The sequence below is a fragment of the Ziziphus jujuba genome, chromosome 4, assembly GCF_031755915.1.
Source record: "Ziziphus jujuba cultivar Dongzao chromosome 4, ASM3175591v1".
In the NCBI taxonomy this organism is placed as follows: Eukaryota; Viridiplantae; Streptophyta; class Magnoliopsida; order Rosales; family Rhamnaceae; genus Ziziphus; species Ziziphus jujuba.
The window spans coordinates 12,721,490-12,737,004 of record NC_083382.1 but is presented as its reverse complement, the minus strand read 5'-3'; the positions used below and the strand labels follow the sequence as shown (position 1 = coordinate 12,737,004).

Below are 15,515 nucleotides of genomic sequence, written 5' to 3'. Positions count from 1 at the left end.
ATTAAACGGAGAATTACATGTATACCGGTATTTGTAAGAGGTATTGTTGGGGTTTAAAATTGTTTTATGGGTTTGAGAAATTTTTATTTTTTAAATAATTATGATGCTTAAATTGTTTATTTATTTATTTTAGGATTAGGAAGATTTAGGACATTCTTCTTAAAAATTATTTTAAAGGTCTAAATGCAAAATTATATCGAAGTTTAAATAAGCTCGCTTCTCAACTTTTAAATTATTTTAAAAATTGAAATAATTAATACAAAACAGGAAGAAAATAGATGAATTCAATCCAGCATCTATATTTTAGTTCAATCAAATATTTTTAAAGGATGAAATAGATGAACTTAATTATACGCAATCTATAATTTTATTATATTATGTTTTATTTTATTTTAGTGCAGTATATATAGTGACTTTTTTTTTTTTTTTGGGTAATAGTGTATGACTAATTTGATCAAATTCTTTAAATAGAATTATATAATTGGACTAAAATGATACAAATACAATTTCAAAGGCCATTTGAGAAATTTTATAGTGTGTAGGAACATGAAAAACATAGTTTAAGGGTGAAATGACATTAACCAATTGTTTTATATTATGATTATAGTTACTTAATGGAAATTTTGCATTTTTTTTTTATATTAGAGATAGAAAATGTGTATTTGTATATTTTATGTTATTAATTTATAACATACTATTTAATTTTAGGGAACTTGATATGGTGAGAATTTTTATAGCGAGAAGTGAGAACCAGATATTTATGATGAACACCACCTGTCATTTAACCAAAAAGTCATGATTTCTTTTTTGTTTTCTTATTTTGCTTGAATATTGTTGTTAATTTTTCATTCTTTTTTTTTTGTGAATTATTATTCTTTGAAAAACAATATTAAAATAAAAACGTACAACCATTAACCCATGAAGCTACTTAAATTTTTAATGTTTAGGGTGTTTTCATATAAAAGATAAATGAACATTAATATTAAAGCAAAAAATAAGAAAATGTGTAGGAAAAGCCAACAAAAAAAAAATGTTTTTTTTTCTTAGAATTAAATGGGACCACCATTAGTATCAAAAGGACAAAAATATTCTTTTCGATAAAAAAAAAAATTAAGTTTCTTTGATTGGATTTTATATAATAATAATGCAGTAATAATTTGATGGTAAAAACATTTAATACGGTAAGATATATCATTTAACTGACTAATGACATTCACTTTATTAGAGGAAAAAAAAAAAAAAAAACTAATGACACACACACACACACACATATATATATATATATATATATATATTCTTATCATAACTGTTGACATATCTTTTGAATATGATTTGATTTTTTTAATAAATAAACACAAATAGGGAAGTAAATAAATTTTGCATGAGACTCATCTTTAATTATTATGCGTGTTATTGAATACATTTTAAAACTTAATTAATGTTCTAATTTTTATGATAATCAACATAAATGACATAACTTGCCACATAAAATATTTTTCTCATAAAATTCAACATCTTTACTGTATATATATATATATATATTTATGTAGTAATGCCCTTCAACATTTGTGGGTGGGAGATACTTTGTCTCCAAATTTTTGAATGTGACATCAGTGTCCCCTATCATGGGGAAATTGTGTTTTTATGTCCCAATGCATTGGTTTAGAGATGGCAACTTGCCCTTGGGGTGCCCTGTCTTGTTTCTAGATTGGTTGGAATATAATTCCCACACTGTTTACATAATAATAATAAAATTATTATTATTATTTATTCATCTTTTTATAATTTATATATATTATTTGTTTTAAAAATGCTGTACAAATTAACTGAGCTCTAAATATATTCTTTAAATAATTTTTTTAAAAAAAAAAGTTTAAAAAAATAATTGCCTAGGAGAACGAGACGAGGAATACTTATATCCCAGACACGCTAATATTTGAGGAATGGGATGGGAACGGGGAATCCCTTGAAGGCGGCCTTCCCCATATTGGTTGCATTTATTTTGGGAGTTAATTTGTCACAAGTTGTGGCATGTAATATAGAAGACAATATATTTTTGGTCGTTTATATACTTAGGATTTTACCAAGTTATATTTTTAACTCTTTTATTGAGATGTTTTTTCATGAATTTTTTGACAATTGTGAGAATTTTTATTCGTTAAAAAATAATAGTGGCTGAAGTTAGTTGTTATAGTGTATTTTGTGGATTGTTTTTTCAATGAAGTTGACTTACAAAATCACCATCATTTCATGGATAGGCAACATGTAAATTTTTTTTAATGCTAGTGGTAAGGTCTTATTCTTGTTGAAGTTGCTGGTTTTTGGTGAGCTTTTTTGTATTATTTTTCGCTTCTATGTTTATTAAGGAAGTTTTCTAATGAATTTGGGTCAAATGATTATCATAACTATATAGATGAGTAACCTACAATTTTTATAATAGTAAGCCGTGAGATTTCATTCATAAAAAATGGTGGTGGCTGAGGTTGGTGGCTGATGAGTATGCAGCAAATTCCAATTTTAACATCCAAATGTAACAAGGGCGTGGGTGCTAAATTCAAAAGCTTTGGGTAAAATATCACTAACCTCAAAGGTAAGGGGCATTATTGCCAAAAAAAAAAAAAAAAAAAAATGCACGGTTCCAAAATCCCTCTACTTTGATGTTCAACAAAATAAAGTTTATTTATTTATTTTGAAATAATTGAACGCGTAAAAAGTTGGAGATGTAAAAAAATAAATAAATAAATAAATAAATAAAAGAATAACCCGTTTATATTTTAATAATTTTTAATTTTATAAGAAAAAATACTGCTGTCTTAACGCGAATATCGAAGATGCCCCCATTTAAATCGAAAGCGAGGAACACAGATTCTTCCGTGAACCTGAAAACAGGTTAACAAAAAAACATCTGGTCGTCTCGTCGTAGTACAGTACCCACTCGTCTCTCTCCAAGTCGGATTATGGATTAGGCTCCGAAACCCACACACACACACGCACACACCTTCACACTTTTCTCAGTTCTCTCACTCACACCCAATTCCCTCCCACTTCACCTTCTCGCTGGCTATCACCCCTCTTCCCCAACTACTCCGGCGTGATCTACGGCCCTGATTTCATTCTCTTCTGCTTCCATCTTCCACGTGGATTTTGGACCGTCTGATCACTTCAATTCTAGGGTTTCCTAATTTCACCTCCAAATTTTGGGAAGGTTGGCTTTTACTCTCATCTTTTTCTTTCTAATTTTTATCCTTAAGCTACATGCCCTAGGTCTTAATTTTTGTTTTTTTTTTTGTTTTTTTTCCCCCTTAAATTCTCCAATTTAACTGGCAATTATGGTAATTTTTTTAGCTCCCAATTGCATATGCTGATACTGTTGTAATTGAAAACCTAAACTTTAACTAAGATAGGATGAGTGACTCCGCTTCACTTAATTACTTGAATTTTACTTTGGAAAAATTTTTTTTTTTTATTACTTGAATTTTACTTTGGAATTTTTTTTTTTTGGCCCCTTCAAGTTTAGTTATTTAGTGGAGACTAATTTTGATGTATTATATATTTAAAATTTTATTTGTTTATGTGTTTGCATATCTTGTGAATTCTGAATTGGTAGTCAAGTTAATAGTTTGGATATACGTTTTTTACTAAGCATGCTAAGAAAAAAAATTTAGGACCTCTAAATTGGGATTCTTGAACATTGAATGACCAGCTTCACTTAATTTTCGTCGAAACTAGTATTTCCTTTCTTGCGATCATTTATGGATTAAAAACTAAACATTCATTTCTTAAATTGTTAAGTTTTAATAATTATTTACCATGTATCAACTCCTTCATTTTGTGTTGTATTTTTGTCTTGCTGCTTTGATTTTTGTTTTTTTAATTATTGGTATCTTATCTATTTCTTTTTTTGGGGCTTGGCTAAGTATGGTCCTGTTTGTATTTTTTGTTATTGTGTAATTTTTTTTTTTTTTTTTTAAATAAATTTGTTCAGGGTTGAAAGCCTTAATTCGTGGGGGTTGATTCAAGTCCTAGGTCAACTATGGTAATGGCACTCTGAGTTGAACTACAAACTCTTGAATCTACATAGAAGAGTTTGAGTTCACATGGTTCCTGAAGGGGAAACTGTAACAGATGAAGTTGCTTCTGATAAGTCGCAGCGGAGGGAGAATTCTATAAATGAAACTCATACATCACAAGAGACCCCTAGCAGTAGGGTTTCTTCATTACCTCCCAATGAAGAAGGAAGGTCTTCCTTTGTAAAACCTGAGCAAGCAACAAAGGTGCAGGACTCTGCAGTACGTGCAATGTCATTGAATCAAGAAGGAAAGTCCTCCACTATGGTATTGGAGAAAGCATCAAAAACCCCTGGGACTTGTGTTCCGGCCTCACAATCTGGGCAAGAAAGCAGCACTCCTACTATAATACGTGAGAAAATGACAGAAGATGGATACAACTGGCGAAAGTATGGCCAGAAACTTGTTAAGGGAAATGAATATGTTCGGAGTTATTACAAATGTACACATCCGAACTGCCTCGTGAAAAAGCAATTAGAACGCTCGCATGATGGTCAGATTGTAGATACTATTTACTTTGGCCAGCATGAGCATCCTAAACCTCAACTTAACATCCCAGTTGCTGTTGGCTTTGTTGTGTCTATTGTTGAAGAAAGACGAGATGAGCCGTCTTTGACCACTGCAGAAGGTGAGCAAGAAACTTAAATAATTAATATCTACTTTTGATCCTTAAGTGATGAATTGCTTGATTTATTTTGTAACTCATTTTTAAAGACACCCCAATGGATGAGCATGGCCAGATGCCTGTTCGAACTGAGCGAGTAGATGCCCCTAAGATTTCAAATGTTGCAGCTAATGATATTGGTCAGGGTGTGCTTGTGCAATCAAATAAGATAAAAGATGAGGTTTTTAATGATGATGATCCCGACTCGAAACGACGGTATGCAAATCCATTAGATAATTTGATTTGTTTATGCACAAACATATGTGTTCTCACTTCCTGTCAATTGATGTTCTCAAAAAAAAAAAAATATATATATATATATATATACAAAACAGGAAGAAAGACAAACAAAATGTCAACTCTAGCTCAGTGGATAAGCCAACCAGTGAATCACGCATTGTTGTTCAGACTCTGAGTGAGGTTGATATTGTGAATGATGGGTACAGATGGCGAAAATATGGGCAGAAACTAGTAAAAGGCAATCCAAACCCAAGGTTTGTGTTATTTTTATGTCTATTCATTCGTATATTATACAAGCTTTGTGCAATGCATTGTGTCTCTACTCATTGGTTTAGAAACCTGAAATGCAAAATTCCTGTACATCTACTTTTGCCCTTTGCCGATGTCCATGGTTCCTTGAAAGGATTTTGGACATGAGTTGAATTGCTCAGCTGTTTATGAAGATTATCACCTAATCTTTCTGTTGATCTTGTTTGTTTATTTTTGGTTCCCCCGTGAGGAATGAGAAAGAGAAAATATTAATTACAGTAGACATTGCAACTATAGGAACTTTCCACTGTTACACCATATCAAAAACTCAGGATGTGTACATGCAGTGGTATTTTCCATAATTCATGCCAACTCTGACTTGAGCATCTAAATTTAGATAAGACACAACTGGTGCAAAACTGCTATAAGGCCCTTTGGTCATCTAAACTATGTTGTTTTAGTAGTTTGACACCCTGTACAACTATTTTTGGATACAGTACAATCTTAAATTGATATAAGATCCCTTGGTTTAAGTTGGCTTGTCGTATGTCTACCTCTAGGTTTATTTAGGTTTGTCTTCTTTCTTGGATGTCAGAGAAGATTATAACACATTAGAATCTTAATTTGTTTTGGAATCGTTTAAACTTCTTTGCATATATTATGTGTTTACGGTTCCATGCTGACTTGGTTCTGCAATCATGTAATGTAGGAGTTACTACAGATGCTCAAATCCTGGATGCCCTGTCAAAAAGCATGTAGAAAGGGCATCCCATGATCAAAAAGTGGTTATAGCCACATATGAGGGACAACATGATCATGATATACCACCCGTGAGGACTGTAACTCATAACACAACAGGATCAAGTGTGTTACAAATAGCCCATGATGATGATGCTGGCACCAAAACAGAAGATGTTGCTGTCTGTCCTCCTGATAGGGCTCATAAAACCTCAGATCATGAAAGTAAATCAAAGGATCAGCTGAATGGTGAGTTGAAAACTAGATCAGGAGTAAGTGGAGTTGCTGCTTCTGATAAGGTAACCAAATCTTGTTCGGGTGCTGAAACTAAATCAAACGAGCAACAAAATGGCAAGCCAGTCATCTCAGAGGCAAGTAGTCCTGTTAAGGTGGTTGAGCATTCTAATTCAGCCGTTGTAAGTAGACCAAATGATCAGGTAAAAGGAGAGACAAGAAATAAATTAGAAGGCAATGCTGTCTGCCATGATAATCTGGGTCCTGAGAGTAAGATAAGTGAGCGGCAAAAGCCAAATGCAGAACCAGTTCACAGCTGAACACATGGTGCTGTATCTACATGAGGCCTTAAATGATGGCATATGTTGACATGGATTTGGGCAGGCATGTTGGTGTTATGGTTTCTTTGTCTTATTAATTTTCTTTCTTTAATTTATATTTTATTTCTTCTTTCTCTTTTTCCTGGGGGGCGTTGTAGTGGGTGAGTAGGTGGAAATGCCAAATAATATCAGAAGGCAGATTGGAAAATGTATGATCAGGTGTGTAAATTATTTATATGGTCAAATAAATTCAAAGATGTAGATTTTCAGTAGTAACTTAATAATTGAAGCTTTTGTAGTCCCTAGCTAATTGCATAAATGCTGTCTCTTTTTTTAATTTTTTTGTCCCTATAAATTATTATGCCCCTATTGCTCATCAGTTTGGGATTTAGAGATTGTAGTAAAGGTAACAACTTCGAGACTTGGTTCACATGGTTGTATGCAAAAGTTTGAACATGGTTGATGATTGTATTCCTTAGGCATGGCGCGCATGTTTGTAGCATAAAAGCTCTGTGCAGATTGGTTGAACTGATTGAAATTATTACATTTGTTGACTTAGTGGAAGATTCTTTATTCTTTTGGTAGTAGTTGTGGGGTGCCAGCACTTTTTAAAGTCTAACCGTGGAGATTCTTGAGCATGCATGTGCATTGCGCTCGGCTTAAACTGGTAGGTCCAGAACTCCTACATTTTAAAATATAACCTGCTTGAAATTTATCGATTTGGTACCGTAAATTATAATCAAATAAAACTGTAAAGGCTGGCATTTTGAGGGGAATTTTGAATGGCTTATAAAACTTAGAACCACACTTCTTTCATTTACTATAATTTATCTTTTCCTCTCATGAGCAAAAATTGGAGAAATTTGTATCTGTTCACTTGACATCCATAAACAAGCTGCAATTTCATCATGCTCGTTTCATAACGTTTATGTTTTTTGTTTTTGACTTTTTCTTATAAGTGTTACTTCATTTTTCTTTTTGTTATTATAAATGACTACTTATCATTCATGTATGCTTGATTTTTCAAACAAAAATGAAAAACAGAAAAGAAAAAAGCCACAAGACGAGATTGTATAAACCAGTGTTCGTTCTTGGCAAGTTGAACAGGAGGTTTGAAGCATACTTACTGATTTCAAACGAAATGACTAACTTTGATTTGTGAAGAGTACACAGCTTTTCTTTACTTAGCAGCGAGCAAGGTAAAAACAGAGCGTAAAATAAACAAACAAACAAACAAAAAAAAAAAAAAACAAAAAACAAAAAACAAAAAAAAAAAAAACAAACCGAAAACTGCAAAAAAGAAACGAACTACATGCTCAACCGAAGCTTGTTTTCCTACTTCCTAGGGAATGCATACATCAGCAGCTTCCATGGTTTCTACTTCCATGCACAAGCAGCAACCAAATCTCTGTTCATCCAGCCAAGATAGAGAGCACCATCTCTTTCTTCAAGCCTATATTTGCTACAATAGTTAACTAGCAGTGTCTTGATTGTTGCATTCACCAAGGAGCTTAAGGGATATGGAGTAAAACCGGCCATTCTGAAGCGCAGCCTCCATTTCCCAAGAAGTTCATGTCGCTCCACCCTTTCAATGCCTTCACAAGCTATTATATTAACCACCTCCCTAGCCAAGCAATGCTGCTCAACATTGATCCTTTCCTTAAGAATCCGTGGTAGAGCTACATCAATTGACTCGAACATAGCCATGTAATAGTCTAGTGTTTCGAGGAACCTGGGAAAGAATGCAGCGGTATTCGTATTTGATTCTTGCTCGACAAGTGTCACCACTTTTGGACTCAGGCTCTTAACCAGCCTCAACAATCTATCCCGATGATTTTGAGTGCTAACACTCTCATCAGGCATATGGTGAAGTGTGAAAGCGAAGTTTACAGCCAAAGCTTCCCCAGGTCGAACACCAAGATTCTTAAGCTGAACATCACAACCAGACATGGCTGCAGCATGGAACTCGAATGGCACCCCGAACGACTCTGCTAGTGCAGATAGCTTCTTTCCCACGATATTTAGTCCTCCTCCGCGAGCATAAGCTGACACTGAATCATCAATACCTGTTATGCGTATGTGGGGTGGTCCACCAGGCCTAGCTGCAAAAGCCTGGATTAGAGTGATCCATTGGCTCCCCTGAGCAATTTGGAAATCAATGATGTGAACTCTGTTTTCATCCTTCATGGCTTCTGCAATAGCCCCATTCGCCGACATGTATCCAAACTTGAAATAGGGGCAAAGCTCATAGAGAATGTGCATATAAGAGAGCAATTCAGAACTGGCAGGTTCTTTGCATCTCAATGCTTTGTAGATATTACTACCTGATGAGGAAAGTCTAGCAACAAGTCCTTCCAACATGTATGCTCCCAGTCTTTGAATTGGTTCGCCAGAAACCGAAACCATCCGACGCAATTCGTTCATCAACACTCTCGACAGTGAAATATCATGATCAGATACAGCTTTAGCACAGGATATGAGAACCTGTTTTAAGTCCCTTTTAGAGATTGACTGCACAATTTGTCCCCAGTCATCAATCTCCTGCTGCAAGATATTGCCTGTTCCATTGTGAAAAACATTGTCATAGTTGTCAATGATATTAAAATCATTACCCAGCATTACACTTTCTAGTTCTTTCAGCTTGTACTTGAAATCGCTCATATCATCGGTTATGCAGGAGCCACTTATCGGAGAGCCATAGGTATTTTCCGGAGACTGAAGCTGATCAGGTGGATACGAATGAGAATCTTGCTGTGACATTGGACTTCCATTGGGTGAGAAACTGACAGTTGATGGAGAATTGTAAATATTATAGCTTCCATTTGCTGAGGATGACTCCAAAGTGCAGTACAAATCCCGGGAAATCTGAGGAAAGAAGTGGGTGCTTTGGCTGCTGTCATTGTAGCACAGTTTATGATCCAAAGTTTGGTACTGAGGCAGGCAATATTCTTCTTCTTTAATCGGACGATAGAACAATTTATTTGACATCCTTGAACTTCTTATTTGTTGCTGAGATGCTTGCATTGAATGGTTGCTTTTAGAGAAAAAGACCTGAGAGCTGTATTTAGAGCTTAAACAATACCTTCTTGATGGGAAAACTTGGATTCTCTTACATGGAAAAGACAAGTAATATCTAAAAGTCTAGATGATTTCTCTGCAGATACAATGTAGTATTATGCTATAAATCCGTCATAATCTGCAGAAAAGAGTTTCGTGTTAGTGTTACACAATCATAATAGAAAGAAAAATAAACGAAGCAAATATTCAAATTCATGAAAACCAAGGAAACCAATTTCAGTGGTTCTAACAAACATAACTTCAAACAATTTCAAGATCATAAAGGAAGACAAAGCAATATGAAAAAAGTGAATGGTCTTGAATTCTGCCGTCCATGGAGTAGAAAACATGCGAATCCATTTCACCAAAACTGTTAAAAAAATCAAGTAAATACTCTAAAACCATCTAATTTCTTGAACTTTTCAATCAAATATCAATCACAAACAAGAACAACAAAGTCTTTCTTCATTGAAAAACAGAACAGAGAAAGCTCAGGAAAGGAAAAGAAGAAAATTTAATTAGTAAGTAGATGACAAAAGAAAAAAACATCACCAACCCATTTCCAGTAACATCGAAATATTACAGAAATTGAACTTTGGGCGGTCAGATTGCCCAAACTTTGCCTAGAATTGACTGGTTTTGCATAGCAAAGTGATAAAAAGCGAAAAAAAAAAAAAAAAAAAAAACAGAGTAATTCCAATAGAAAAGCAATAATATTAAATAAATAGAATTACAGTGTTTTGAGAGAATAAATCAATTTCAAGTTTTTCAAAATCAAATCAGTTTGTTGACAAAGCTACCTGAACTGAGGAATATAAAGTTCGTGGAATTTCAGCACTAATGGTCCAAAAACCAGAGTCTTTCAAAAACAGAGAAAACACAGACATCAGCAGTGTCCTGCGAAGAGAACCAAACCCTGTGACTATAAAAATGAAATAGTGAGTCAATAAAAGCCCTTCGAATTGTACCAAAATTACTTTTACCACCACTGATATTTTTATGTTTATTTTATATTTTTTGGGTTTGCAAATGTTATTTATTGCTATCTTTTTGTATTGTTGGTTTGGCTGTGACCGTGGAATCCTTTTCATTAGATTTTATTTTTCAATCAGACATATTTTCAAAGTAAGAAATCAGAGTCAAAGTAAAAGTACATTTAATTCTATTTTTTATCAATAAAATAATACAGAACACGACAGATGGTGAATAGGACTTGTCACTATACATTTATTGAAATGCTGGAAAAAAAAAAAAAAAGTTATTCTTTGTGATGTATGGTTTTTATTCTTCCAATAAGGTAAATCTAAGGTTTAATGCCAACACACTGTCATCTTATAATTTTGATATTCATACAACTGCAAAATGATATATACGTCCAAATCCAACATATGTATACATATCTATGTGTGTGTGTGTTGCGTGATTATATTAATGAAATAAAATTATTCTTAAAAAAACCATTCACATTGCATATACCAATATTTTGTTAAGAATTAGATGTTTGTTATATATATGTGTGTCTGTGTGAGATTATATTAATAAAAATAAAATAATTCTTAAAAAGACCATTCACATTGTATATACCAAATATTTTGTTAAGACTTAGATGATATGGTCAATGGGTTTGTAACATCAAGAACTAACCAAACCAATTATTCTCATAAGTAAACATTTTAAAATGTTGAGTATTTGAATTCGAAATCATAGTAAGAGAAATTATTATTTTGGAATTTTAGTATCAACTATGAGTAAAATTTACCATTTGAAGAGTTTTGAAAGCATGAATAATATCTACTATTTAATATAGTGAATTTAAGTTTAGTCATAAAAAGATCAAAACTGTAAACAGATTGTTCAAAATTATAAATAACTACATCAATCATTATAATGGAGTTTGGATATGCAAAAAGAGAAAAAGTCTTAACAAGTCTAACCTTGCAATTTGCCAAGTTGGTCATGTTTAGGCAAATGCCACTATTATTTCAACCTTTTGCAAATTAGACGAAAAACAGGATGCAGAAGTTGTGGGATTAAAGACTTAAGGAGGCAAATCTATAAATTAAAAAATAAAAATAATATATATATATATTTTTTTTATTGAAAATGGAGGGGTAATATGGTAATTTTGGGTGAACAATGAGGTTTGGTTTTCAAAGCAGATTGGGGTAAGAGTCAGAGACAGTGACCCACACGGTTGAGAGCAAAGGGGATCAGAACATTAGTTACCGTAAAGGCATCAATCAAAATGACGTAGGAAAGTTGTGCCTCCCACTTCATCTAACATGCCCTTCCTTTTTTTTTTGTCATATTCCATTTTCGTCCTCACTCTTTCTCTCTAATTTTATGCACTTTTCGAACCATATTTTTTTTTTAATTAATAATTATTATATTGATAAAGTTATTAAAATAATTAATGATACGATAATAGTTAATTAAATTATTTTTTTTATTCATTTTTCTATTTAAAATTTATAATCCTTTAATGTTTTTGATTGACATCTGTAAACACCAGTGATGTCAAAAATCATAATCTTTAAATTCATTTGCTATTCCATTAACTTCTTTATAAAACTCTTACTTTCTTAGAGAATCTAAAAGATTATATTCCACTAAGACAGAGATAATCTACCAACGCTTTTTTACTTCATTTAGTCAATATTTGTATTATTAATAAAATCATTTTTGTGAAATTTTTTATATTTTTTTGTAGCATACTAGAATTGATTGTTACTCAATATTCAAATAAACATGATCCACTTTGTCTAAAAGATAAATATATATATATATATATATTTAATAAACAAGAGAAACATTCTAAGTTAAGCAAAAAACAAATATTTTATAATATAAGCCACGTTGAGGTGCTTGTATTTTTCTTGCTCATGTTGGTGTTTGAAATTATACTTAAATATCACTTTATGCGCATGCTACTATAAAAAGACAATTTATAAATATTTATACGAATATTTTAAAGTTATAAGATGGATATTTGTAAAAGATTACAAAATTCATTTTCTAGAAGAACAAATAAACAAATGAGCGAATAAGATTTGAGGATCAAATAAGAGAAATAGAAATAAATAAACTAAAACCAAGTATCAAACTCATGAGATGTCCCCATTTTACACCTTTTTTTTTTTTTTTTTTTTTTTTTTTTGGTTTCTGGGGGTGAGGAGAAATATAATAATCCCACTGATGTTATCATGCAAAGGGATTCCAACCCTTAAAAAATGTATTTCAGAATCAAAATGTGCCAAAGAAAACTAAGAAACTAAAGGGGAATCGTGTTGCTTCCTTGTCCCCCTAAAGTTAGTGTCACTCATGGCCCACTTTCTTATCTTCAATCAGCCTTTCTCGATTCTCCATTTTGATTTGGAATTTTGTGTTTGTGTCTCTATATTGCTTGGTGAGAGTTAGATATGGAGATGGGGATGGAGAAAGAAAAAGAGAGAAGGGGAATTGGTACTCTAAGCATTTTACTTTCTAGTTTAATTAAGCTTGTAGCCTAAGTGAAAATGACCTCTAAAATGGGGTTTTGTACTTTGTGATATTTTATTTGTCTGGAAATAAAATCAAATGGAACATGATGTAAGCTATATATATATATAACATAAGAAAATAACTTTGAGGAAATCTCCTATTATAGTAAATAAAGAACCTTTATATGGCAAATATTAGTTACTAAAGTTTTAGGTTTAAATTCAATCTCAATGCATTCAAAAGCAAAGTATTTATGATACAGGCATTCTTAATTTAACAAAATCATGATTTTTTTTTTTTTTTTATAAAACTTTCAATAAATTAGGAAGACAAATTTTATCACTAGGCTTTAAACTCAAAACTTAAATCTTATTATCTATGGTAATTGTTAATTGGATTGTCCAAAAAGAACAAATTATAAATATTTGGTATTAGTAAATTAATGTTTTTTTAACAAAAACTCGCATTGTATATGTTATGTATTATTTTCACAGCTTCTATTTCATCTTTTTCTCTTCATTTTTTATGTGCATGTGTGTATTTACTTTCACCTCCATTTAAAATTACAATAACAATAGGAAAAAATAATAATAATAATAATAGAATTAAAGTGTACAAGTAGGATAACAAGATTGAGTTTTGTTAAGGTTGTTTATGCATGAGTGGTCTATCTAGACAATTCAATATCTGTTTAAGTCTCCACCAAGTTTTTAAAACTAATTATTTTAGTTGTAAAAAGTACACAAAACTTATCTTCCCAACCATGATAATAGAGATGATGAAGAAGAAGACTTGGAACAATATTGCCATGCTCCAAATAATTTGGTTTAAAGAATAATGCAAGAGGCAATAAGCATGCTTGCTTATGGTGTTCCCCACCAATCCATATCTCAAAACCTGAAAGAAAGTGACTCCTAACAATTGGATCCACTATTTTATATGCATGCAAGTTAAAAAACCAAGAAAAGCATAGCAACAATTCATCAAAAAGACAAGCATAGTAACTTGAAATGTTTTTTAGAACAAATTAGTAACTCCCCCACCTTTTCTATCTCCAAAAACCTTACAAAGTTCTATGAAGCAAATTGAAGGGGAAAAAAACAAAAAAATTAGAAACAAAAATCCCATTAAAGCTATAATGGAAATCTTGACTTTGTATCCAAAAATCCCTATCAAAACGCCGACCATGTTGGAGCTTTTGGGAGATCCATCAATATCCCAGCGCCGTTGCAATTTTCAGGCTCTGTCTGCATCTCCCTCAAAGTTTTGAGCACATTGCTAACTCCAAATGGGGTCCAAATACCCACTCTTTTGTTTTCCACTTTTGGGTCATTTGTGGGTCCTTTTTTTATATTTATGTGTCCCATTTTAGACCTTAATTTTTTTTGAGCTACTATTTCAATCCTCTTCAATCAATTGGTACTTTTGTTTAACTTGTGGGACAGGCCCAAAATTACATGTCCATCAGCACGTATTATTATTATTGTTTTTTTTTTTTGTATTTTTGGGATATTTGCATCGCTGTGACATCTATCCAAGTGTAACATCTATCCAAGTTCGATCCTAGGTATGGGTGGAAGAAAATAAATAAATAAATAAATAAATAAATAAATAATTGTAAAATGAACAATTTGCCCTTGAATGAGTGCGAAATAAAAGTTGTCCAAAAGACAACATTGCCCCTTGTTTTGATATCATGCTACTGATATGTTTTTTTGAATCAGAGTGCTACTACTGACATATGTTGAATTTGTTGAAACTTTGGACAAAAATTTCATAAAGGACTAGGATTCCATTTCAATTGTGTCAAAGTAGAAATTTTACTTTTTTTAGGAGGGTGAATATTTTTAGTATATGGAAAATTTTAAAATATGGGAAAATAGGGATGCATGAAAATCAAATTATTTGAAAATTTACTTTGTGTATTTTAATTAAAAATCGATTTATTCTTAATTTTAAAATGCACATTAATTTGATTATGTGTATATATCCTTACTTTTCCAAAACTAACCAAACACTCATACATTTTAAGTTGATTTTCAAAAGTTAATATCAAAGAGTTTGAAGATGCAATTGCCAAAAAATAATAATAATATCAATAATAATTTGGATAACAAACTACAAATTGCAATATATTCACATAAATGTCCTTTTCATTTTTTCGTTGCAATTTTCATTAGCAAATGAAAAAAAGGAGAGAAATAAATATCTTCACAAGTTTGATTTTGATCTAAATCACATTAGTTTTCATGTAATTAATGATTCGAGAAAAATTGACAACATACCTACAAACCTACCATATCTTTTTATTACGTGGTCTTCTTGGTTAGATTTAACAATCAAATACTAATCATCAAAATCATTTTCCAAATGTTTGGATATTAAACAACGTGGCAAGACATTATTAATTAAAAATTTTGCCTTATCATTTAGCTAGAACTCAGATATTTTCTTTTCCAAAAAAAT

General features: G+C 31.9%; 2 protein-coding genes across 4 annotated transcripts; one reads left to right on the top strand and one right to left on the bottom strand.

Moving 5' to 3' along the window:
* Positions 1–2,845: 2,845 nt before the first annotated feature.
* On the top strand, positions 2,846–6,831 carry LOC107417003 (WRKY transcription factor 1). The gene is made up of 5 exons (XM_016025559.4): positions 2,846–3,205; positions 3,986–4,695; positions 4,782–4,947; positions 5,067–5,225; positions 5,930–6,831. Exons 2-5 carry the CDS (start codon positions 4,098–4,100, stop codon positions 6,510–6,512), a joined length of 1,506 nt encoding a protein of 501 aa, XP_015881045.3. The 5' UTR covers positions 2,846–3,205; positions 3,986–4,097; the 3' UTR covers positions 6,513–6,831.
* Positions 6,832–7,639: 808 nt separating this feature from the next.
* LOC107417002 (scarecrow-like transcription factor PAT1) lies at positions 7,640–10,528 on the bottom strand. Of its 3 annotated transcripts, none has more exons than XM_016025557.4 (2): positions 10,370–10,528; positions 7,640–9,708 (listed from the first exon to the last, which is right to left on the bottom strand). In XM_016025557.4, exon 2 carries the CDS (start codon positions 9,534–9,536, stop codon positions 7,890–7,892), a length of 1,647 nt encoding a protein of 548 aa, XP_015881043.1. In that variant the 5' UTR covers positions 9,537–9,708; positions 10,370–10,528; the 3' UTR covers positions 7,640–7,889. The 3 variants fall into 3 exon arrangements, with proteins under 3 accessions (XP_015881043.1, XP_015881044.1, XP_048327358.1); XM_016025558.4 differs by lacking the exon at positions 10,370–10,528 and adding an exon at positions 10,126–10,283; XM_048471401.2 differs by lacking the exon at positions 10,370–10,528 and adding an exon at positions 10,122–10,143.
* Positions 10,529–15,515: the final 4,987 nt, after the last annotated feature.